Source organism: Parasteatoda tepidariorum, chromosome 7 (genome assembly GCF_982258835.1).
Source record: "Parasteatoda tepidariorum strain Cologne lab strain chromosome 7, Ptep-v5.0, whole genome shotgun sequence".
NCBI classification, from domain to species: Eukaryota; Metazoa; Arthropoda; class Arachnida; order Araneae; family Theridiidae; genus Parasteatoda; species Parasteatoda tepidariorum.
In genome coordinates, this window is record NC_141761.1 from 35,690,540 (window position 1) to 35,714,419 (window position 23,880).

General features: G+C 30.7%; 1 protein-coding gene across 2 annotated transcripts; it reads right to left on the bottom strand.

Moving 5' to 3' along the window:
• Positions 1-1,196: 1,196 nt before the first annotated feature.
• Positions 1,197-21,778, bottom strand: LOC107436211 (uncharacterized). 2 transcript variants are annotated; one of them, XM_087167667.1, is made up of 12 exons: positions 21,630-21,778; positions 19,789-19,970; positions 18,475-19,315; positions 15,709-16,271; positions 14,290-14,585; positions 13,347-13,431; positions 10,192-10,341; positions 8,360-8,464; positions 5,791-5,904; positions 3,714-3,914; positions 2,537-2,635; positions 1,197-1,334 (listed from the first exon to the last, which is right to left on the bottom strand). In XM_087167667.1, exons 1-12 carry the CDS (start codon positions 21,652-21,654, stop codon positions 1,251-1,253), a joined length of 2,745 nt encoding a protein of 914 aa, XP_087023793.1. In that variant the 5' UTR covers positions 21,655-21,778; the 3' UTR covers positions 1,197-1,250. The 2 variants fall into 2 exon arrangements, with proteins under 2 accessions (XP_087023793.1, XP_042899551.3); XM_043043617.3 differs by lacking the exon at positions 21,630-21,778 and adding an exon at positions 21,192-21,457 and having other exon boundaries at positions 15,685-16,271.
• Between the last annotated feature and the right edge of the window lie 2,102 nt (positions 21,779-23,880).

Here is a 23,880-nt window from a genome sequence, read left to right on the forward strand (position 1 = left end):
TTATTTTATTTGTTTGTAAGGGAGAGTCAGAGAGATACTTTGTAAGCTTATATTCAAGATTAATATAAATTTTTTATCAGTAAATAGTTATTATAATCATAAACTCAAGAAAGAAAGACATATTTGTAAATTTCAATTACTTCTCCAGGTCATCATAGGTATGTGTAAAATTTTAAATATATTTTAAGAAATATTGAGAAAAAAGGAAAAAACCTTGCTTAAATTTTTTTTCAAATTTTTCGATTTAAACTTTTTTTTTTTTTTTTACTCGAGAAATTTTCCGGAATTTTGACTTGAGCTCACAATCACCCCTGATATTGTCACAAAAAAAAAAAAATTGTCGAGTCATTATAATGAGCACAGTGGTTTTAATCTTTAATCAAAAATAAAATTCTGACTGTATTTTTAACTTCACTAAGGAAGTCAAATATCGTTCCGTCTGGCTAACTTTCTCTGTTCATGCTTCTGTCTGGTGTCGAAGGGTGCGTAGCGTTTTTAAAAACTGTTTATTTTCGTTTTTTAAAAGCCCTTAAAGGTGCTTTTTTCATTGGGTGTTTTTAAAACGTGCTTAATTTTCCCTTTTTCAAAATGAGATTTTTCCTTTACTATGTTGATTTTTGCTTCACAGACACAGTTCACATTGTGATATTCAAAGTTTTCATAATTAATTCGCCCCCAATCTATTTCGGCTTATAGTCAGTCCGTAGCATATGAAAACGCCATTTGTTTTACTTTATTCAAAATTTCACGATTTTTGACAAATTGTCAAAAACAATGCCAAAAGGTTTTTTTTTTATTTGACATGACGGTTAAACCAAGATAAAAACATCGATTGTCAAAAACCTTCCAACCATGCCTAATTATATTTTTTAAAGTGCTTAAAAATATTTTTTGAGTGCTTAAAAGGCGGTTATTTTTTGTTGAATAATTTGGCTACTCACCCTGTGTCACTTACTAGGAAGATTCTATTTATTTGCGTTTGGGGTTGCTAAGAAATATATTGAAAAACTAAAGTTATAACCAAGGACTGAAAACATCAAAATCTGTTTTATTGCCTGAGGGAGCTTGGAGGTGTTCTAAATAATCATCTTTCATTTCCTCAGTTTCTTCCCTTAATAAAATTGATTTTGATGTTTTTAATCCTATTATCCCTAAATTGCGTGTTTGTGCTGGTGGGCTAAATTAGCAACAAAATGACAAAGCAGATTTCGTTTAATTTTTATAGATTTAATGAACAAAAACCTACTGTCTTAAAAGAAATGATTGAGGCTCATAGTTCTTAAAATTTTTCTGCACTTTTCAGCATTCTTGCTATTATTCAGTGAGTCGATTCTCTGAAAAAAAGAAGAATTGCGAATGTTAAAATATCCATAAAATGAACTATAAGCAGCTTTAGTTTATTGCAAAGTGATCTAAATTTTAACTGCAAGATTCCATCGGCGCAAACATTCATCTATCGAGATTCCATCGCAAAGATATCAAGATTCTATTAAGTGAACAAAAAATTTATAAAATTAAACGGTTATTTATATTAAGATAAAAAAAAAAGTTTATTTAAATGATAAAATATATGTTGATAAAAGTAATAAAAAAACTTACCAATCTTAATTTTTTGTAAAATTATCAATAATTATTTCTTTTAATTAAAATGCTATTCTTTTTAGTTTTATGCTGGATAAATTTTTTACTCAAATATAGCATGATACTAAAAAAATAAAATTCCACTAAAAATCACTGTGCCAGATAAAAGTTTTCAACACAGAGCAAGAAAGTGAAATTGAGGAGAAAAGTCGCCAAGTGTGGTAACTATTCCACCATCTTTTTCTTTCGCAACCCACTCTTTCGGACAATTTTGAAGCTTTGCAGTAACTCTCTAACTAAAAGTTAGATATCAGGAACTCTAGCACGAAATACTTTCATTTCAATTTTAACTGTTTTCAAGAGAAGTTGCGATATTCTCAAAGTTCTTTCTGTGTTAAACTTTAATATTAACTTAAAATCTGTCCGGCAGCCATTAAATCACAAAAACCACCGAAACTATGAGTTCGAGGCATGTAAGCAGCAAAAATATCGAAATTATTTCCATCTCTGTCCTGAGATAAGATTGAAAACTTATAGCAATGCTCTATTACGTACTGTACTACTACTTCTCACGCACCTCTCGAGTATATATATATATATATAAGGTAAGCTAGCTCTGTCGCCAATAATTAACGCTAACGGTATGCGGCACTCTAGCACCGTTTATGTTTAAAATGTCTACAGCCATTTTTGAAAGAATCAAAAATAAATCTAAATAATTATTTAGTAACTAAGTTTTTATTTCTATAAAAATGCAAAATTATTCTAAATAAATGCTTAATGTAAAGCTTACTGTCCAGTGCTACTTAAATTATTACTTAATACAGCCAACAAAATGAATCTAAACAAATACTTAATAGACAGGGAAATATCTGAGTTCATGGTACCTCATTAGAAAAATATTGAGAGAAAAATTTAAAACTGGGACTTGTAAATGATTCCATTATTCACTTACCGAACACAGTGTACTCCTATTCTTTGTTTTTAAGTAAATTAATAAAGCTACATCTTTATGACCGGCTGCAAGGGCTATAGAACAGGCTGTTTCTTCATCCTGTAATGATGAACTATTATTTTATTGGCAATATTTACCAACTGAGAGGTTTGGTGAAAAAGGAAGTTAAAACACATTATTAAGCATGAAGGACAACTTAATTGCTTACTCTACCAGGTGTGCCTGAACTCAGTTTCTCTTTATTTTAAACTAGTAATTGAGGTGGAAGAGAATTATTGAAGAACAGTTTATTCCGCTTTATGGCGTCCTTTTAAGAATTTCGTTGATTTTAAGGTGACAAATTGGGCACAAAGTCACTTCTTCCAAAATAATGATTTTGTGCCACATAAAATACCTTTTTTCTTTTAATTTTTTCTAACCATTTTAAATGAAATTGTTCTTACTACATTAAAAAAAGAGTTAACTGTTAGGTTTTGTAAAATATTCAGTTCTTTATGATATAACTTAAGTGAAAGAGGGAGAAAAAAGACTTTAAAATTTGGCACAGTCACCCAGTTTTACGATAGTTTAAGAAATGGTTTAAAGTACCAAGTGCATCATGAAAGCATTTACGATTTTCTTCTATGGACATGATGGCTATTTTCTTCAATTAGCTATGTCTATTTTTTGAAACGTGCTTTTCGAACTATGTCCATTTTCTTAAACGCGTTTTTGAACTAAATCCATTTTTTAAAACTATGTCGATTTTTTTAGCGAATAATAAGTCCACTGATGATATTTTGAAAGCCTTATGTAATAAAATAGTTCCAGCAATCAAACTATATTGAACAATGTCATCTGAAAGATTCATTAATTATAAAATAGTGCACTAGAATATTTAGGATAGCGAAAATATATAGGAGTCTTAATTAAAAATGTTCATATTAAGTGTGAGACATTAGTTTGTGATGCATTTTTATCTGAATTTAGTTTTCCAAAATTAATTTTAGCACATTTATTTTTTCCTATTTTAGAAATTGAAATATTTTTATATGCGTATTTAGCGTTCATTTAAATCTTTCAAATTAGGTTACTTTCAGATTAGGTTTAAATGTAATCCTTTAAATTTTCATCTTCAATTAAGTATAAAAGTAATGTATAAAACAATGAGCCAAAATTATATCCTAAAATCCCTTACATTATCTTTAATATTTGGATCACATAATGGATTGCTTAGAAGGAGCTCGGCGCATTTCTCGTGACCATATTCGGCTGCGTACATAAGTGCTGTGGACCCATCAATATCTTGGATATTAGGATTAGCTCCTGCGTCTGTTAGTAGTTTGACCATCAAATCGGATCCATAGCGAGCTGCATTCATTAATGGCGTTTGTCCATTCTGGAATATAGGAAAAGGATTAACAAGTTATGGAGCTTTTGGAACACATAAAGATCTGTACAACCTTTCGATCAAATGATCCTCATCAAATAATACCCCATAATATATTTAATTTTAAATTATTAGTTTAAATATCTTTTTTTTTTTTATAAAATACTCTTTTTTATTTGTTTGAAAATATTGCAACTGCAGTTTTGATTATCCTTTTGGAATGGACATAAATTTCGATTTAACCTTAAAAATTAAGTGCTTGAAACTCGAGAAAAAGATATCGCATGGTTGGAAATAATCACGTGATTGTGCTTGGCATGCTAACATTACAGCTATGACGGCTTGATTTATTATCACACTGAATCCATTTTTGGATTAGATTTAAAAGGATACTTGAAAGCGACGTCGCGCAAGATTGACTGCTGAATTGTGACATTAATAAATATCACGATTTACCAAGGCATGACGTCACTGGCTGGTATCCAGTTATTGCATTTCAAATTTTTCTAAAATTTCGGATGCTACTGTGGCAACAATCCCAGCTCTGTAATACGACTCATTAAGTAAAACAATTGCCTTAATCAACTTTTGTACAGAAAAGCATTGTTTTATTTTAAGATATTTTTGATCAGATCGTGACTATATATTGCTGTTGTATGTTTGCAACAAAAATGGCATTTCATTTTTCAATTTTGAGCCTTAAAAGAGAATGAATTTTCACACATGAAAGTTCAAAATTTCTTCGTTTTATTAATCTCAAATGAGATTTAGCTTAACCCTCAAAGCTGTTTTTAAAGGTTCCGTCGTAATACGAAATGTAACCTTTTTGCGAATTATATGCTATTTTCATTACTATTGTGAGTTTGTAACTGTTACTCATGATTGTTAGGTCAAGTTCAGCTAACCTAAAGCCAGCGCTGTCGACAGTTATTTTAAAAATCGCTCAAAACGTCAATATGGAGAAAAGCCACAGTTTTGTGAAAATGAAAAGCATTTCTGGTCTAATTTTTTAATATATTTAAAAACTTACTCCATTGCTGCATCGCTTTCGCTCATAAGAATTCGCAAAAACTTGGAATAAGGCAGTAATTTTGATAATTTTCATCTAGGTGGAAAAATGTCGCCAGATTGAAGATTTTTTTTAAAAAAAAAGTTTAATAACTTTTAAATTATTTCACTTATTTGTCTGCTCTAAAACCCAAATAATTTTTCACGGCAGGATTATATAATAGTTTAAAATCTTTGCATTGCTTCATGTGTAAGCACTTAAACTATGGCTTTTTTTTTTATTTTCCTTAGTGACAGAACATCGAAGAACAGTGTTAAAATCTTTTTTGCACATGTTGCTGAGTTTATTTTGGCCAAGAACTCCACCTCTAAAGAGAGAGAAAATGTGAAATGGCATCGCTTAATCTCTCTATTGTGGTTCAAACTTCAGATCAGTGAGTATCAGCTAGTCTGGGAAATTATGTGCATTTGTGAGAATGTTTTACTTTGCTATATTACGGTTACGGAAGTCTCGCCTTCGAAGTTCCCGACCAAGAAAAGAGACTTCAATACTTAAAAAAAAAAGACATTTAATATATATATATATATATATATATATATATATATATATATATATATATATATATATATATATATATATATTAAGTATTGAATTTTCCCTCTCTTTAAAGCTCTTTTTTTAATGCTTAAGTTTTTACGACTTTTGTCTTTTGATAAAACAACAATGATGCATTAAATTAATTTAAAAAGTGATGTTTGCAGATATTTTGGAGGATATAACGATATTGTTTATGCGGTCTGATCAAAAAAGGTAGGCGTTACCGTATTTTCAAATTAGGGAAACGCCTACCATTACATTGAAACTAGGAAAACTTACGCTATTGGATGCTTGATTGAGATCAACTTGCCTTAAAGCCTTGTAAACTATGAACCAGTCCGTTTCTGTTCGGGGATTGGATATAGAGCAAACCATGAAAGCGGTGTGTCCAGCCTAAGGAATAAGGGCGTAAATAATGCTGATTCTAAAAATATGTCATTCAGTAAACAAAATAGTTTCTTGTTATGAATTTGGAGGAAAAAAAAGTGTTACTAAATCCTTAAACTTTAAGCAGAAAATCTTATCTTCTCATATACTTTTCCAACACTTCAGCAGTGGAAAATATAATAATTCAAAGACACTTTTAAAAAACAATATCAAATCATTTAAAAATACTGTTGGTCTTTTACTTATGCATTAAGAAATTTTAAAAAAATTTATAATTATGTAAAAACACTAATGTACTGAAGGATTCACGAATTAGCATTAGTATTAATAAGAGAAAAGTGGATTAAAATTTTATGAAACCAGTTTATTTAAGAACGTTCCTAACGAGAGACGGAAGCATTATAGCTTCAATAAGGAAACAAACTGATTTTTTATTGTATAAAAATAGTTGAATTTCCTGGCACTCGACGAACCGAAAAGTACCATTGAAACCAACAGTTTAAGAGGTTCTTGAATGTCTTACAGATTTTTTCTTCTTTTTTTCCCTCCCAATAAACTATAGGGATCAGCTTTTTACGTGTACCGATACCATACGTAAAAGGAGTAAAAATGCGAAGGAAATTTTTTTTTTTTTTTTTTTAAATTCTGAAAAAGTACGTTTCATATTGATTTTTAATTGCTTTGAGCATATTAACATTGTTCAGGTCAACAAACCCTATAATAACTAAAATTGCATTTTATTGCATGAAAATTCAATTATTAGTTTAAATGTTGTTGATGTTATTTATTTTCAAAACTGTACGTGCTCGGAAATTTTTTTAAACAAATTATAAAAAAAATAAAAAATTCTAATGGCTCGAATAACAAGATTTTTATGATTGTTATGGAGTATGCTTGTTTTACAATTTACATAAACCTACTACTTTATTTTATCGTTGCAATTGATTATATAATTAATGTTTAGCATTTTTTTGTCATTAATGTATGCCTAAAATATTAGAGTTATACTTCAATTCTATTATTTTATTACACTGTTAGAACTTTCATTCTGAAATTGCGGTAAAACAATAGGCATCAGTTTGCCCATCCTATTAACCATAAAGTTTACTGTTAAGAACATATTTTACCTTTGCGGTTTTGAAATTGTTTACACCTAGTATAGTTAAAAAAAAACATGAATACAAAACCATACTGTTTTTTAACCATTTACAACTAGCATAGTTTCAAAACCATAAAAAAGAAATTTAATTAGATAATCGGTATTAGCATTAGGTTGTGGTTGAGTTGTGTTTAGTAAAATAAACCGTGGAAGCTGGTTAAATTACTTAATCTGGTTGTTTCCCCTATCGTAAGAGGAGGGAAATACTAGACTTTTTTGTGTTAAGCAGTTTTATGGTGCTGCCACTTATGCGTGAATGAGAGTATCTACGACGAATGAGAGTATCTATGAGACGTATACTAATAGTATAGTTCGTAAATTGGAGAGTGAAGGACACTGGAAACTTTTCATGTGTTGAAAGGAATGGAGATAATATTGTGGTGTCAAAGCTGGGACTTGAACCCCCGTTCATGAGATTCAAAGATTAGCTCAATCGGCTGTAATTTGTACTCAGTTGCACCCAACTGGTAGAACATTAGGTGGCCCAGTTTGTGCGATAAAATTTTGGTTACTTATCCATATTAGAGGAAATCAGTTAATAAACGGTTTTCTTTTTAACAGTCTAAATACAATACTTTTTTTTATTTCCAATGCCTACTGGAACATTTCGTTAATTCAGGAATTTGCAGGTCAAATTTGTTGGCCACTCTTTCAGGGGCACCATATTAGGTGGGAGAACGTTGCTCCCACAGTTAGGACGGCTAGAACAGAGAGAATGAAAGTACATTCATGCCTTTCCCGGGATTCGAATCCAGAACTTTTCTGATGCAAGGTCAGTTCTCTGACCCCTACACAGTCCGATTGGCGACAACGGTTAGTTAAATAACCGTATGCAATATTATGAACAGTTATTTGACTGTTTTGTTTCAATATGGTAAAATAACAATTAAATCATTTTTCCGAGAAATTTCTAATACTGTGCTGTTATTTTCGTGAAACAACTTTTTTTTTAATATCTTACAATAAATTGAAGTAAGATAATCGTGATTAGAGCAACACGCATGCATATAATTATTTTTTTTCCAGCAAATTTAAATTACTATTAAAACTAAAAGTTTTAATCTTTAATTTGTTTCACTAATGTATCACAATTTTTTTCATATTTTTTCATTGAAACATTTGCACAGAATGAATAACTTATGCTAGTTTCTAACATTGGGAGTCCATTGCACTACTTTTCAGGGAGTTGAAAAATAAAGCTTAATCGTATCGTACATCGTATTTATTTAAACTTTTGACCCGCTGCAGATGCTTCTTATTTTACAGCAAATTTTCTATGTAATTTTGAAAATTTATACAAACCTTATTTTTCATTGTGAGCAAATCTTTCGCATAACCATTCGTAAGAAACAACTCTGCAATATCAAATCTGTTGTTACTAAATGCAAAATGAAGCACATTATTTCCCTGAAAAATCAAAATGGCACAGTGTCTTGAAAAATCCAAATTTTATACACACGCACATATACATAACTTTCTCCTCTCTCTCTCTGTATATATATATATATATATATATATATATATATATATATATATGTGTGTAAGAAAAAAAAAAGTGAAATGTTAATAAAAAACCGGAGAAAAAAAAACCAGAAAAAAAAGATATAATCTTTTCTTCAGCCCACACAATTATATCCGCAAAACAGAGTGCTTTCTGATATTGTATCAATAAAGCCAAAGCAAAATATATTAATACAATAGTGTGAGGAGCACTCAAAAAATTTTTTTATAAAATAACTACATAAAAATAGATCATAAAAAGTAAATATAACATGTAAAAACAGATAATAAAATAAAATAAAAAGAAAAAATAAAATAAAAAGAAAAAACATTAAAAAGGGGGGACTATAAAGCGAGTAGCAAAATCATAACAACTTACATGGACGGTTATTTTTCAAGAATGATTTAAAAATGTTTTCGCAGAAAGATTGCCTGTTTACAAAATATGACAGCAAAAGATGAAAACAAAAGCGCAAATTGAGTGTAACAAAAGGGTTTTAAAGTGTCGTTCTTACTGCACTGCTGAAGTGATTTGTTATTCTGAGTTTTGATTTGTTAGTTACCAAGGATGGGCCCAAAATGGATGTGCACAAGGTAATATTATACTGGATAATTTTAAAAATTAATCTTAAATAGTTTTAGAAGATAGATGTTTATTTAATAAAAAAATAGAAAATAGAAAAGAGAAACATAAATTGCCTGCTTTGCAAATAATTTTAGCCGCGGATTTGCACGATATGGATTAGCACATAGAAAAATTATTTAAATTATCAAAGAAAAAATTTTAATAGATAATTTTTAACACGGATTTGCCCGAAATGGATTTGCACATGGAAAGATTAACAAAGAAAAAATTTTAGTACATAATTTTAGCCACGGATTTGCCCGAAATGGATTTGCACATGGAAAAATTACATAAATTAACAAAGAAATTATTTAGTAAATAATTTTGGCAATGAATTTTGGCCTGAAATGGATTTGCACATGGGAAAATCATAAAAATTAACAATTCTATATTTTTTGAATGATAACTTTTTTAAAAGATCTTGTTCCATTTTTGTCCTTAAAGGTATCCTTTTCTTTAAAAAAAATTCTTTTTTGTCATAAATAAGTAAATCAAAGGTTACTTGGTACAGAAAAGAAAAATTATATGTCTTACAAATGTGATTATTAGCCTCAAAAGCAGGTCTTTTTTAAAAAAGGAATCAAGCTTTAACTTTTTTTTTACTATGATTTTTGATTACTATGATTTCACAAGTAATTTTTTTTATCAATAGATTAATTTTATCGAAATTAAATCTAGTAATTTTTATTCAATCTAATTAATTTATCTAAATTAATCAGGTAATATTTATTTTAATTAAACAATATAAATTAATTATTCTAATTCCATCAATCTAATAATTAAATTAATCTGGTCATTTTTTCTTATCGAAATAACTATATTTCTGAAAGATTTTGTTGCAATTTTTCCAATTCTTTTTACCATTTATGACTTATAAAATTTCTATGAAATTTATGTTTTTCACATAATTAAATGTTTCAACTTTCCTTTTAGGAGTATCATAATCAATAATGATGCAAAAAGTAATGTCAAGTACAATTAATATTTAATGAAAAAATAAGATATTTACCGTGATATCTGTTGTGTATACCATCATTTTAAGAAGATTGTCAGAAAATGCTTGAAAATACGACATTAAAAAACTGATCACTTCTGTGTTAGCTTTTCTGTTACTCACTTCCTTCAACCATTGGCGTCTAAGAAATTTCACAGACGTTTTCTGCAAAAAGATATCAGAGAATTTTGAACGTTTATAAGTTCCTTAAATTCTTCTAACATTAATTATGCAGCTGTTGTCTTATAAGTGAACTTTATCATAGCTGACTACACGTGAATTATATTTTCCATTTTTTCGATTTATTATAATATTGTCTTCCGCGGAAAAATCCAAGGAAAATTCCATGCGTCGTAACAGTTGACAAATTTCAGAAGTAGGAGGTTTAAGATAATAAATTTCAGAAAACACAATTCTAATTTTTTTTTAAGAAAATAAGTTATCCTATTTCAAATACAGTACAGCAGAGAGCAGATTATACGGACAAATTGGAACTAAAGCGAATTCGGATATCGAAAAATCCGGATAATTGGATAACTTTAAATAACAAAGAATATTTGTAAATACCTTTCTTTGACACTTTTCCCAGACTTAGGATTGGCAATTGAAGTAGTGCCTATTATAGCATAATACGAATGCCGTGTTTAAAGGTTTTAGTTTCGTAAAATTTTCTTAAAAACCTGTACCATTGTTAGAAACTACTTGCTATCCACATTGAAACTAGATAGGAAAAACGTGAGGTACTTTTCAAATTCACCTTAGGGCAAAAGACGCCATTTTTAGACACCTTGTAGCGTATCTACCACTACAAAATTACAACTACAATTCACTAGTACATAAGACATGTTAACTCGACTCTGTGCCGGGGTACCTTTTCATAGATGAAGGTTGACATCGTTTCCTCACAGTAATCATTTTTTGAACAGACTTGAAAAATAAGTTTGACTGGTTAATCAAATAAATAAATAAGACACCTTTCTGATATTCTGAAAATATAAAGCATTTCCGTGATTTTTATTAATTAATTTATTTATATTATTTTTTTGGAAGAAGGTAGGAAAAACACATGATTCTTGAACGATCCGGATAATTAGACAATCCGGTAAATCAGCGTTCGGATGATCGGTGCTCAACTGTATTATAACTTGAGACTGAACTTTAAAATGAACTTTATGATGGACTCTTAAAAGATAATTTGATGATGAACTTATGAACTTTTTCTAACAGAATTTTCTTTTTCTTTTTTTAATTACAGTAAAAACAAATTATAAATATATTTTGAATAAATTATAAACAAATTATAAATAATTTTTGTCAGCTAGTAACCAGCTTAGTAAGTTTTTTAATGAGTTGTGCTTTTCCGTTCGCATTTTAATTCTTAAACACGAAATAGAATTATTTATCGAGAAAAAAAATCTTTTCATTTACTATTTAATGCTATTCAAACAAAATCAAACATTGAATCTTTCTTCATTTTACGCACTAACTTAGCGTGGACGCAACTTTAACTCAAAATCTCAGATTATAATTATTTATTTCAAAAATAAACAACAGTTCTGGGAACGTGCAATTACGTTAAAGTGAATGTTACATGAATGTGCACATGTTTCTGCAGTGACATGGGCCGTAATCAGTATTTCCGTTTTTTTTTTAAAATAAGTTTGAACTTTAACTTATTTCTTTTCCAAAACTTGTTTTGTTTTTTTTTAAGTACAGTTCAAGTCACCCTATACTTTTTTATTATTCACATTTCCTTCCAAAAGTTTTTAACTTAGCTTAAATAAGTTAATTTATCTAAGTAGGGTGAATATTTTTATAAGAAGAAAAATCATCACAAAAATATTTGAAATAGATAACAATCTGAATAACACTTCTGAAATAAATTGTTTATTGCTAGAAGGTTTTGCTCGCTTTGCTCAACAACACCCATGAACTCTTCGCTATCCTCTTTGTTTCTTGACTATAAACTGGTTGATTGCATAAAAACTTTTCCATTAAAGGATCCCAAAATTGTTTTAGTATCTTAATGCGAATTTGATAATAGATCTCTTACACTAGTAAGAGTTGGTTTACGTAAAGTGGAAGTCAAATGGCACCGGTAGACCTTATTCCAGCGATTTAGAGGAGGAATGCAATAAGCATGAAAATCCTTGCCAAAAAAAATGCGTTTATATTACGCGCGCTTTTTTTTTTTTTCTTCTTCAACTTATGAAAAAGCAAACTCTTCCGTTATACTTTCCCGCCAACTCACGTTGGTTGACATCAGGGTTTCCAAATTCAAATGGGAAAACATTTCAGTTTCATCATTTTGCCCTGTTACAGTCATAAGATCATACACAAACTTATTTTATGAAATTATTATTTAATTTTTGGTGCTAATAAAAACTCGTTAAATGTTTATCACAAAGAACATTAGTACGAAAGTTAATTTCTGTCTTTGCTTCTCGATTTTAAGTAGTTTTGTATTCATTACTTTCATTACATGTATTGAGTTTCCTAAAATTTATTATAAAATTAATGCAACTCCTTAAAAAGTAAATAAAACTTTTTTTCCATTTAATAGCAGTAAAAACAGTAAAAACGTATTTACATGTTTGTATCATAAAATATTGCGTAATAAAATAATATGCGATGGGATTAAAATCTAATAAACGAATACCACTTTTAATTTTAAGCCTTTAATTCTGAATAACAGTCAAAATCAAACGTATAAAAATAACAGAGAAAATATTATTACCATGGGATGACATATAAATATTGCTGGTAAATACCGTTTCAACTATTATTGGCTTTATGTTGACGACGTTTAAAGATATCTTGATCTTTTGTGTTCCTCATAAATCATGAAATTCAAACGATTTCCACTGGTGACTACGATACTATCAAAAGATTTGTATATGTAATTGATTTAATGGCTAAAATCGTTTTATTTGTTATTGGAGTTAATATTTTTTAGTGAAGTAGTTTGTTTTAGATTCAGTAAGTAATCATTCAAAGGCTTTTAAATTTAAAAAAATAAATAAATAAAAATAGAAAGTGGAGTTAGTCGATCTGGCATGTGCAGTATTTCTATTTACAAGGTTCCTGCGCTTTGCAGGAATTCACAGATTTTTTATAAAAATAGAAATATATAAATTAATTTATAGAAGCAAAACAAATTGAAACTTTACCAATTCATTTGGATCAGAGCTACCCATATTCAATAAATAATTATTTACTAAGATGCAATGTTCCTCCATGAAATCATCTTTCAATCTAGAAGCAAAATAACCATTAGTTTCAAGCATAGTTTACCGAAATTTTTAATAATCGATGGAAATTTTTTTTATTTTTATATGTTTTATCATTCTTCATAAACACTTAAAGAAATTTGCTTAGGAAGACTATCGATTCATTTTATTATTATATATTATAGAATACTTATATTCACCTTAAGTGTTTTTTCCGTTAAGATGAAGTTGCAAAAAAAAAAAAAAAACTTGATAAATCTTCATCATTTTCGGAGAATACTCTATTAAATGGCAATGTCTTTTCCGCAGATTATAGCCTTATTAGTCATGAAATATATTTTGTTGCTTTGATTATTTCAGCTGATTTTTATTGAAGTAGTCATTTTTGCATTAATTGAAATGTATTTCGGACTAAAGAAAAAGAACCATATATATGTCTTCAAAGCCATAGAAAAGCGAGATAAAAAGAAAATACGGACATTTTATCCCATCTTTCTTTTAAGCATTATATGTAACTTTCTAAACATACATCTCTTGTTTGCACTTCTTTTTTTTTTAAATCTACTATTTACTATTTGCAAATTAAAACTCTGCTATAAGTTTGGATAAGTCTAATTTTTACAATATTAGTTTCTAATTGACTGCGTTTAGGTCACAGACAATTTTTTTTTATGAAGAGAGAGCTGCATATTGGCTTAGATAATTCTGCTAACGGATTTTTTATAAACAAGAATTTTCGACAAAACTTGGGCAAAACTTTTTAAGTATTGCTTATGCTTTGCTATGCAGTTGAACAACAGTTTGTAGAAGGTTGAAAGAACAAAAAAAAATTATTTACTAAATAATAATTTATGGTCAAAACATTAAAATATTTACCATTTACCTCTTGGCCAGGGACAACACGATCATATCTTTATCTTCAGGAGTGGATTCTTTGTTTTCAAAGTGACTTTCTTCTAGTAAATTCAATTCACTACCAAATTTTATTTTTGAACTACAATTGTTAGAACTTTCATTTGAGTTATCATTTTTTATGTTAGCTTCCACAGTTTTCTGAACTAATTCGAAACAGGAATCGCAGAGGGGAAGACCTGTTCTACTTTTGTTTGGTGGCATAACTCCAAATTTTCGGTAAAACATAATACTTGGTGCAGTATTAGTATTAAAACAGCAACTTTCCTGAAATATCAGAAAAGATGTAAAGAGATGGTAAGAAAATTATTTTGCCGAAACATGACACCAGGTAAGCATACCGTTTGAGAGAAAATTGTATGAAAGAACAGTGCACTCTGAAAAGAAGATTACCTACTAAGTCCAGCATTCCTCAGTTTAATTTAATCTTGATATTGTTCTTTTATCTCTAAAAGTATTAAAAAAAGTACTAAAACTATTATAAAAGAACATTTAGAGATTAAAGTATTGCATAGTATGAGGTGAAGAATCGTGTTAAAAACAATCATCCAGCTCTCTCGACTACAAGCCCACTTTTTGTTTCATTGAAACTCTATTCTCACAGTAAAAAACTTAAAATAAAGTTGCAATGCTATTTTTAGAATAAAAAATAATGGCGGTTAAGCAGAGATGAAGAAAAGAATATTTTAAAAATGTCAGCAAGTCAGTGATTCAGCTGTTTCAAACGCGGTCTGAAACCTAGTGTAAGGAAAACAAAAGCACTGAGATTTGTATTGTACATCTTCATCTCTTTGTACTTTTGCCACCAAGAACAACTAGTCAACTTTTCATTTTGTAGCGCAGCTAAGTTAACTGTTAACCGAGCTAAAAACCAAAACGTACATATTTTCCGCAGAAAGATCTTCATATTTGCTCTAAATATAAAAAATACCGGTTCTGAAGTACGCGAAGAGGTTTATCATTTCTCAAATATACTCAAAGCTTGTTACGTCATAGAACCGCTTGAACCTCTTTCTGGGTTTAGATACTATTTCCTCAATATGAGACAAGCATAAACATCGAGGTTTCACCCAGTTCTAATTATTTATTTTAGCTAAATATATGGTTCCTCTAACATATAAAATTTTTCATTGGATGTATCATTTTTCTACGAAACAAAAAGTAGACGTTACCATTTGAAATTTTGCGAATGTAACTTTAAGCATGAGTGTCGGACACATTGTTAACTTAGTACAAAACTACATTCTGTTCTCTCGAACAGCACGTTCACCAGGAGTTAGACGTTGACAGAGTTATTTCGACACCCTTTTCACTTCAATAGTCATTTAAAAATTGACCAATACAAATAAAAGTAGCAAATGCTAACAAATGGTGAACTGTGAGGACTTACCTCTTCTTCATACTGGGTAAAATCATTAATATTTTCTTCTTCCGAATTAAACTTTCTTTGTATCATTGCCTGTCTTTTCAAACCAGCTTGTCTTAGAACTTCCAAACAAACGCACCTCATTGTGCTTTCTTTTTTAAGTTCAAATGATTCGAGGCTTGGATTGGCTGGATATTGCAAAATGATTTCGGTAAGTAATACTGGATTTACTGAAGCTCTTTGAGGAGATTGAATTTTGAAGAGCTTAGACCTAAGAAAATGACTGAAATATATTGGAAGTTTTAAAGTAGGGCATATTCTTCTACTACGTAACTTTGAAAAACATAATGTCAGCACTTCAACGGATGACTCCGTTTGCCTGGGTGGGGAGGAAAGAGTAATTTTGGCAGAATCTACAGGATAGCTTTTCTTAACTATGTATGCATTGTGAAAATTTAGTTCTTCGATTGGCGGTAGAACTTCAAAGTCTGGTTCGTCTTCGAGGAATCTATTTTTGATTGCTCTTGAAGTTGTTTTTTCGAAAGAAGATTGTGGAGGTTCTTTGTAACGTTTGCTTTTAGCTTCCCCTGAAATGAAAAGCAAGTTTAAATTTAAAATCGTCAAATATCGTATTCTACACTAAGGGTAATCTATACTCTTTTAGGGAGGTATGATTTTTCAATTCTATGTGTGATGACGTTTACAAATGTAAATAAATATGGCGACAACTGAGATAAAGAATATGATCGAACTAAATTTTTCGTTGATGAAATAAACAAGTTTTGAAGTGTAAAAATAACATTTTCCTTTGATTTTGGGCATTAAAAATACTTTTGTTTAATAAGATGGAAAACTCAATGCAGTTGATGCATCATAACAGCAACCTGCACATAACTTTAGTGGCGGTTAGTGTAGTAAACTATTTTCTAGTTAAAGTTTATTTTTGGAATATTTATCAATCTTAAACTAATAATATTGAAACTTATTATAATTTGCTCCAATCAAGACTTGGTGGCTCAGGAGATAGAACCGGATTCGAATCCCAGCGGCGGCTAGTCAATACGAATATCGCACCCAGCTTGCACTAACCACTGTGCTAACGTAAAATATCCTCAATGGGACACGGATCATGGGTTAGAGCCCTCTTGCCGTCAGGCTAAACCTGTAAGTTTTCGTGGTTTCCTCTCCATGTCATGCAAATGGTGGTTAGTTTCATCAAAAAGTTCTTCATGACAGAAAATGTCCCCCAATACTTGATTCAGGAGTTTACTTGTCTCCTGGATTCTGTTCAAAATTAAAAGGCTACGGAGTTAAACATTAGTAGTCGTAAATCCAAAAATTGGGGCAGCTGTTCAACGATGGTTATAAAATAAAATTTGTCCCTATCGAAACTTTGACTTTTTATAGAAATAATATCTATTTTTATATAGACGGTTAACTTTTCTGACGAGAATCTTCATATTAAAATACTCGCCTAGCAACTATAATATATGTTGCATTATAAAATGTATAAAGATTAGATAAAAACGGATATCAATCAATATTATACGACGCCTATGATTTCCTTTTCCACTCGTTACGGACAGCGTCGAGAAACTATGGGATAATAACATCAGACGAAAAATATAAATAATATTAGCCAAAACATTAAGACAAATAACAAAAAATTCTAACCCCTTACGAAAACAGTTCGGACAATTAAGCAACCGTAATGGCAACTCAGAACCGAACCACAAAATTGCCTTTGGAGTTGAGGAAAGAGCGAGGTTACGCTTACGATTGCTCACATTTTTCTCTAGTGTGATAACCTTATTAAACAGCACCATGATCTTTGCATAAATTTGAAACTTTTTTGGCCCTTGTGGTTTTCCTAAATCTCGCTGAAGAGATATAGTTCGTTCACCAGGAGTTGGCACTTGGCTCCGCCTTCATCACGTGGTATCCAACAATACTATTTCGCTATTTTTGGGAGAAGGATTTGAACAATCCTGAACAAGGTTGCTATTTGGTGATCGTGTGCCTGAAATATTTATTTCGCAATCTTAATGTGCATTTTTTTAAACATTAAATATTTCATAAATTTGATATTTTTTTCTTTTGAGTGAATAATTTGTTCTTTTTGAGACATTTTGCTGCCGTATATTTAGTTAGCTAGAGTAACGAAAGGTATAATAGCAGATGAAAAAGCGAAGTAAGTGACTGAAAAAGAATTCACTGTTTGCGTTTGGCGCGCATTAAGGGTTGTCTCATTTTCAGGTGCGGAGATGTTTCTTCTCTTACTCCAGCACGGAAATGAACTCTTCGTCCGAGGAGGCGGAGCCAAGTGTCAACTCCTTATGAACGAACTATACAGTCTTTAGCTTAATTCAACATTCATTTATTGAAATTATTATTATTTGAGGACTTTAAATTATTTAAATTTTTGCTCAATTTTCTTTTACTTTAAACTTTTTTGTATATAAAATAATTTTTTTTAATACATTTTTTGGTTATTATATTTGTATTATTTTGTGTTACGTTTCGTTGTCCAAGTTAAATGAAAATTGAGTTAATCATGTCGACGAAATAACTGTCGGCTAAATGAGCTGTCAGCGCGTCTAAATGTTCATGTCGGTGATGTGAGTTGTCGATGTCTGAACTGTCGGTGTCGACGATAAGAGAACGATCCTCATTAAGATTACTTCGAAGTTTATAAACACTTTTACAATTAATCCTTTTTTTTTATCTAAAAAAATTAAAACAAAACATGTTTTATAAATTTTGACGCACAACTTGTTAACATAGTTTTACCTTTCCTCTGTTCCAGTCGCGATTCGAAATAAAGGCTAACTTTTTCTTCTTCTGTATTTTCAGCATGAAACACTTCATCAACTTCTGAGTCAGGTGAAAAACCAAATGAGCTGTACCTATCTTGATCTTCGTCTTTGCTTCCATCCTTCGAGCCAATATTCTTAAAGATGATGCTATCTTCCAACACTTTATCAAACCCCTTTCTATCAAAATATTCTTTAATTTTCAAGGATTCATTCCGCGCTACAATCCAGCCCCCATTTTCTACATTTACATGTGATTTTGAGATTGCCAACGGACCATCAAAAAGCTGACTGATGGATCCGATGTTTACAGATAATTCTATATCTTCTGTTTGTGTTCCAATTTCTCGGACAATGCACTTGCTAAAAACAGCTTCATCTTGAACTAAATAAAAACTAATTAAACGTTGTAATTTAGCTGAAGTGTCTGGAACTGAACAACAATTATGTTTGCAAAAGTTCAAAATAATTTTTTCATCATGCTTCTGTGACTCTGAATTATCGCCAAGGATCTTTTTATCGCCAATGATGTCACACTGCGTCTCTTTGGAACAAAAGTTATTATCTGTCTGTGTTGAAACTGATATAAATACTGATGTATTGAACTCTTGAAGGATTTTTTGCGTCTTACAGGGGGCTTCATCGCCACTTCCAAACGAAAATAAATTATTATTACTAAATATTTCTTTGTCAATTTCTTTTTCTTTAGTTTGAAGTGGAGCGGATATCGGACTAATTAAATCGCTACTTCCTTCTGGATCCTCATCAAGAAAAAACTTTAATGTCAATTTATTTTCTGTAATTGTATCAACCGTAATCTGTAAAAGAAAGAGCTTATGCTTTAGTTAGGTTTAGTTAAGTTTTTAGTTAGAGGAACTAAAAACTTATAAGAATTTGCAAACCACAGTTAAGTCAAGTGCTAATCTTATGTTATTTGCTGTAACCTAAAAGAGATTTTTTATCAAGGACTCTAAAAGTATACACCAAGGGCGGATATAACGAAAAATCCAGTAAAATACTCGTATTTAATATTCATTATTTAGAATTATCAGGTAATTAATAGCAAATAACCGTGCACGGTTATATACTTGTTAATACGGCATTATCACAAATTTTATATAAAAAAGCATGAAGCAATGAGAAAATTTGTCATGTTTTAGAAGTACGAATGTTAAGCATTGTTTTAAAATATTTTTAAGAAATTGAAAAGACTATTATTTAGAGATACTATATTGCTTTAGAATGATTAATAGAACTCATGAAAATAAAGAGAATGCAATAAAATGCTCACCCTTTTAACAATTTCATTCAAGCGTTGATTTAAATCTGTACCTCCTTTCAATTGTTCCGAAAGTTTCTCACCATTTGAGTTGTCCAGAAATACTCGAATATTTCGTACATGTAAACAACTTTCTCTGTCATAATCATCGCATTCTAGAGAAGAAGGAGCTATAGTTTCTGAATTTGAGGTGTCTGAAATCAAAAGGAAGTAATGAATTAATTCTCAACCTATTGTTGATGTATCGCTATTTTAAAAATAACTATTGATAAACAGCAGGAACGATAATAAAAAAATTTTAAACATTAAATACAATCTAGTTCTTTTAAGTCGAAAACAAAATAGAATCATGTGTCACCACTGCTTTCCATTTAATATTGTATAATATAGCATTTTTTTCAGAGTGTTTCTGGAGAAAAATTGCACGATTTCCATGTAAGCAATGAGTTGTTTCTGCGAATTGTGCTGTTGTCTAATGGAAATCCCAGAAATTTTCAATATGCTAATCTTGAGATAATACTAAAGAACAGTTTGAGGGAAAATGCCGCCTTCGAAAAACGTGTAGCTTATTATTAATATTACGCGAAACCCTTCTAACTGGCTTCTTCTGCTTAGACCCTTTTTACATGATACTTTACAGACACTGCACGAACAGACCAAAATGAATGGTTTCTTATTTGATTTCCAAATACACCTTCGGATTACCTCAGGAACTTGAATTCCTAGTTGAGGAAATCATGATGTGGCACCTATCATGATGTGGCTCATTTAATGACCTCTCATTTAAAGGGATGGAACAATGATGAATATTTTTTCTATTAGCACTCCATTTCATGCAAACCCAATGTGACATTTAATAAGATTTGTCTCCATTCTCTTCTCTCAAAAATACTCTAATGTACATTTGTATATAGTTTACATTGATAGGGATAATAGCTTAATTATAATAATTTACATTTCATCAATTATATTCCTCTTTTTATCGCACCAGTTATAGGAATTCGCAAAAATTAAGGCATAATTAATATATTCAGTATGTATAGTAGTATGTATTCAGTAGACATAATAAATATATTCAGTATGTTCATGTATTTATCCCACTGATCAATAACTAAACTTTAATGAAGAATGCAAAAGATTAAATATTTTAAAAATTAGTACAGTGAAACCTGATAAAGTTGACAATTTTTTTAACAACAATTTTATAGTACAAACAAATTATATTGAACTAGAAGTTTAATTGAAATTTTATTGAGTAAATTGTTTATTAGTTTCAAAAGTAAATTCTAAATTCACTTTGCTAAATATACTAATTATAAAAAAGTTTTATTTAAGCAAACAAGAATAAATATGACAATACTTGTTAATTAATTGATTTGTCTAAACACGTTACAAAAAAAAAATTAAATACTAACTTTCTATACGGTTGCACATTTATGTGAAGATAGCTGATACACACATGGAATTTAAATTTTGATCATCCAGTTGAAAAATTATGACATTGCAGCTATTGTCAATCCTGATTTTATGTTTGTTTTGGGAAAAAGAAAAGCGTTGCCAGTACGGAAATATTTATTTAGTTGCACGTTATGTTACAAGTAGAAAAAAATATCTTGCTTGAAATTTTTTTCAAGGTGTAATTATGCTAACCATAAATTGCTACATTTATAATTATCTTGAAACTAGTCGTGTGCATGGGAGAAGTGGGTGAAGTACATCCAAAGTACATACACTTCCAGCAGAGCCATCCAAGGCCTGAAGGCCACTCCATTATTCCCAGCTAACACTAACGGGCAAGGAGTTAAGTCAGCCTTCCACCCATGGGTGTTCCAGTAGCTGAGACTGCACATCACCTCTCATGCATCCGTTGACATACATCTTAGATTCCTCCGGACTTTAATGAAAAGACATCAGTACTTCCCCCCATCTGATTATTGATTTCATGTGTGTCAGTGGATTCACAGACCTGACTTGACTCCGTCAGACCAGTAACAACAATAACAACCATTAAGATATTTAAGCTGACGTCACTTTGCTTACCTGTGCATGGGCAATCCATCAATGATCAATCAGTTACAGATAGCAACCAATAGAAATGTTTCTTTGGGATGAGCATACGAATAAAATTACTATAGTTGATTTATTTATTTCACCCAAGTGATATTAGTTCAGAGTCTGGCTTGGATGGCTCTTTTATCTTCCTTATGTAGTTGTTTTTGTAGTTCATTTACGTCGCACTAGAGCTGCACAATGGGCCATTGGCGACGGTCTGGGAAACATCCATGAGGATGATCCGAAGACATGCCATCACAATTTTGATCCTCTGCAGAGGGGATGGCACCCCCGCTTCGGTAGCCCGCCGACCTACTCGCGAAGTCAAGCACTTTACGGTAGAGCAGTTTAACGAAGACCAATACCGTCCCTGAGCAGACTGATCCAAGTGGTCACCCACCCGCACACTGACCGCAACCACTGATGCTTGACTTCGGTGATCTGCTGGGAACCGCGTCTTAGCGATCAGTCCACTGCGGGACTTATGAATAAATATATTTTATTCAAAAATGTTTCCTATTATTTTTATTTTTATTTATCTCTTAACAAATACAAGGATAAGCATATAAAGTAAAACGATTTATTAGAATGAAAACTTGTGCTTTATTCAGAAAATGGTTTTTGGAAATATTGATGAGTAAAAGAAAGCTCGAACAAAATATCAAAGATCTAATGCTTGCAGTGATTTTGATAAATACTAGTCTAATTTAAATAGTAATGACGAGTTAGTTAAACTTCAACTCATTAAACAAAAGCCGGGCTTATTGATAGACATTGAAATAAAAATAAGAGACAATCTAGTGAAGTTGATGAAGCAATATGTGAGGCTAAATTTGATGAAGCAATATGTGAGGCTAAATTTGATGAATGGGAAACATACATTGAACTTTGGCGTCTCTTAGAACAGAAACTTATAAAATTTGCAAGTTTTGAGAAAGAAGATTCTGTATTTGGTGAGAATACTTTGCCAAAAAATACGTTGTTACTTTATCCTAAAATTCAACTTCCAGTTTTTAATGGAGATACTTGAAATTGGTTAAATTTTTGGGGACAATTCAAAAAAATTGATAGCGATTCCAATTTAGATGATAATGATAAATTTCTCGTATCTATCATGCGCCATGGTGAAAGGAAGCGCCTCTCTTCGTGAGGCGGAAGTGACGTCATCACCCAAAGTCAACAGGAGCTTATTTATGTCTCAACCAGAAGTTGCTTATTTCTGCCCGATTGCAAACCGGAAGACAGTAAAGAAATTTAAGACTTTGTTTCCTGTGGTTAGGATCTTCCAACCCCACGTCAAAATTTATGCTGGTACCAGCAACAAAAATATGCTAGTTTTTGCTATGTTTTGCTAGGTCTGCTAGATTTTCATGCTAGTATATGCTTTTTTATGCTTGCCAGCATCGCATGCTAGATACCTAGCATACATCGTACTAGCATGATAAGCTATGTACAAGCATCTCATGCTTATTAGCTGTTTAAGCTGGCTCCCTAGCATGGTAAGGTAGATACCCAGATAGCAATATAAGGTTTTTTCAACACAACAAAAATCTTTTCATGTAAACCTAAAAAGGGTTTTTTACACGGTTTACGTGTAAACCTTCTAACCTTAAAACGAGGTCTGCGACAATCTCCTCTATTCTACGCACATTACCCTAATCCAAAACCTTGGAAAACAACCTTCAACAGAACAACCTTAAAACGAGGTTATCTTAGGGTTTTCAAGCGGGAAAAAAAACCTTGAATAAAGCTAGTTCTAAGATGAAAATCATCTTAAATCTACATAATTATAAGGTTTCCGTTTGCAGCGTTTTCGTATGCTCAGCTAAAATCTAGTCATAGATTTTCATTGACAATGCAATTTAATGCTATTGCTAGTGTGCGTCAGCTAAAACGTCATTCTGAACGTGATGTCATCTCTCCCACGATTGTATGACGGCGCGTTTCATTATTTTTGTTTTATATTTTACTTCTTATAGCTTCCCAGTCCGAGGAAAATTCTCCTTTCCATCAATTTTGCTTGATTATTTTGTTGAAAATAGTCATTTTTTA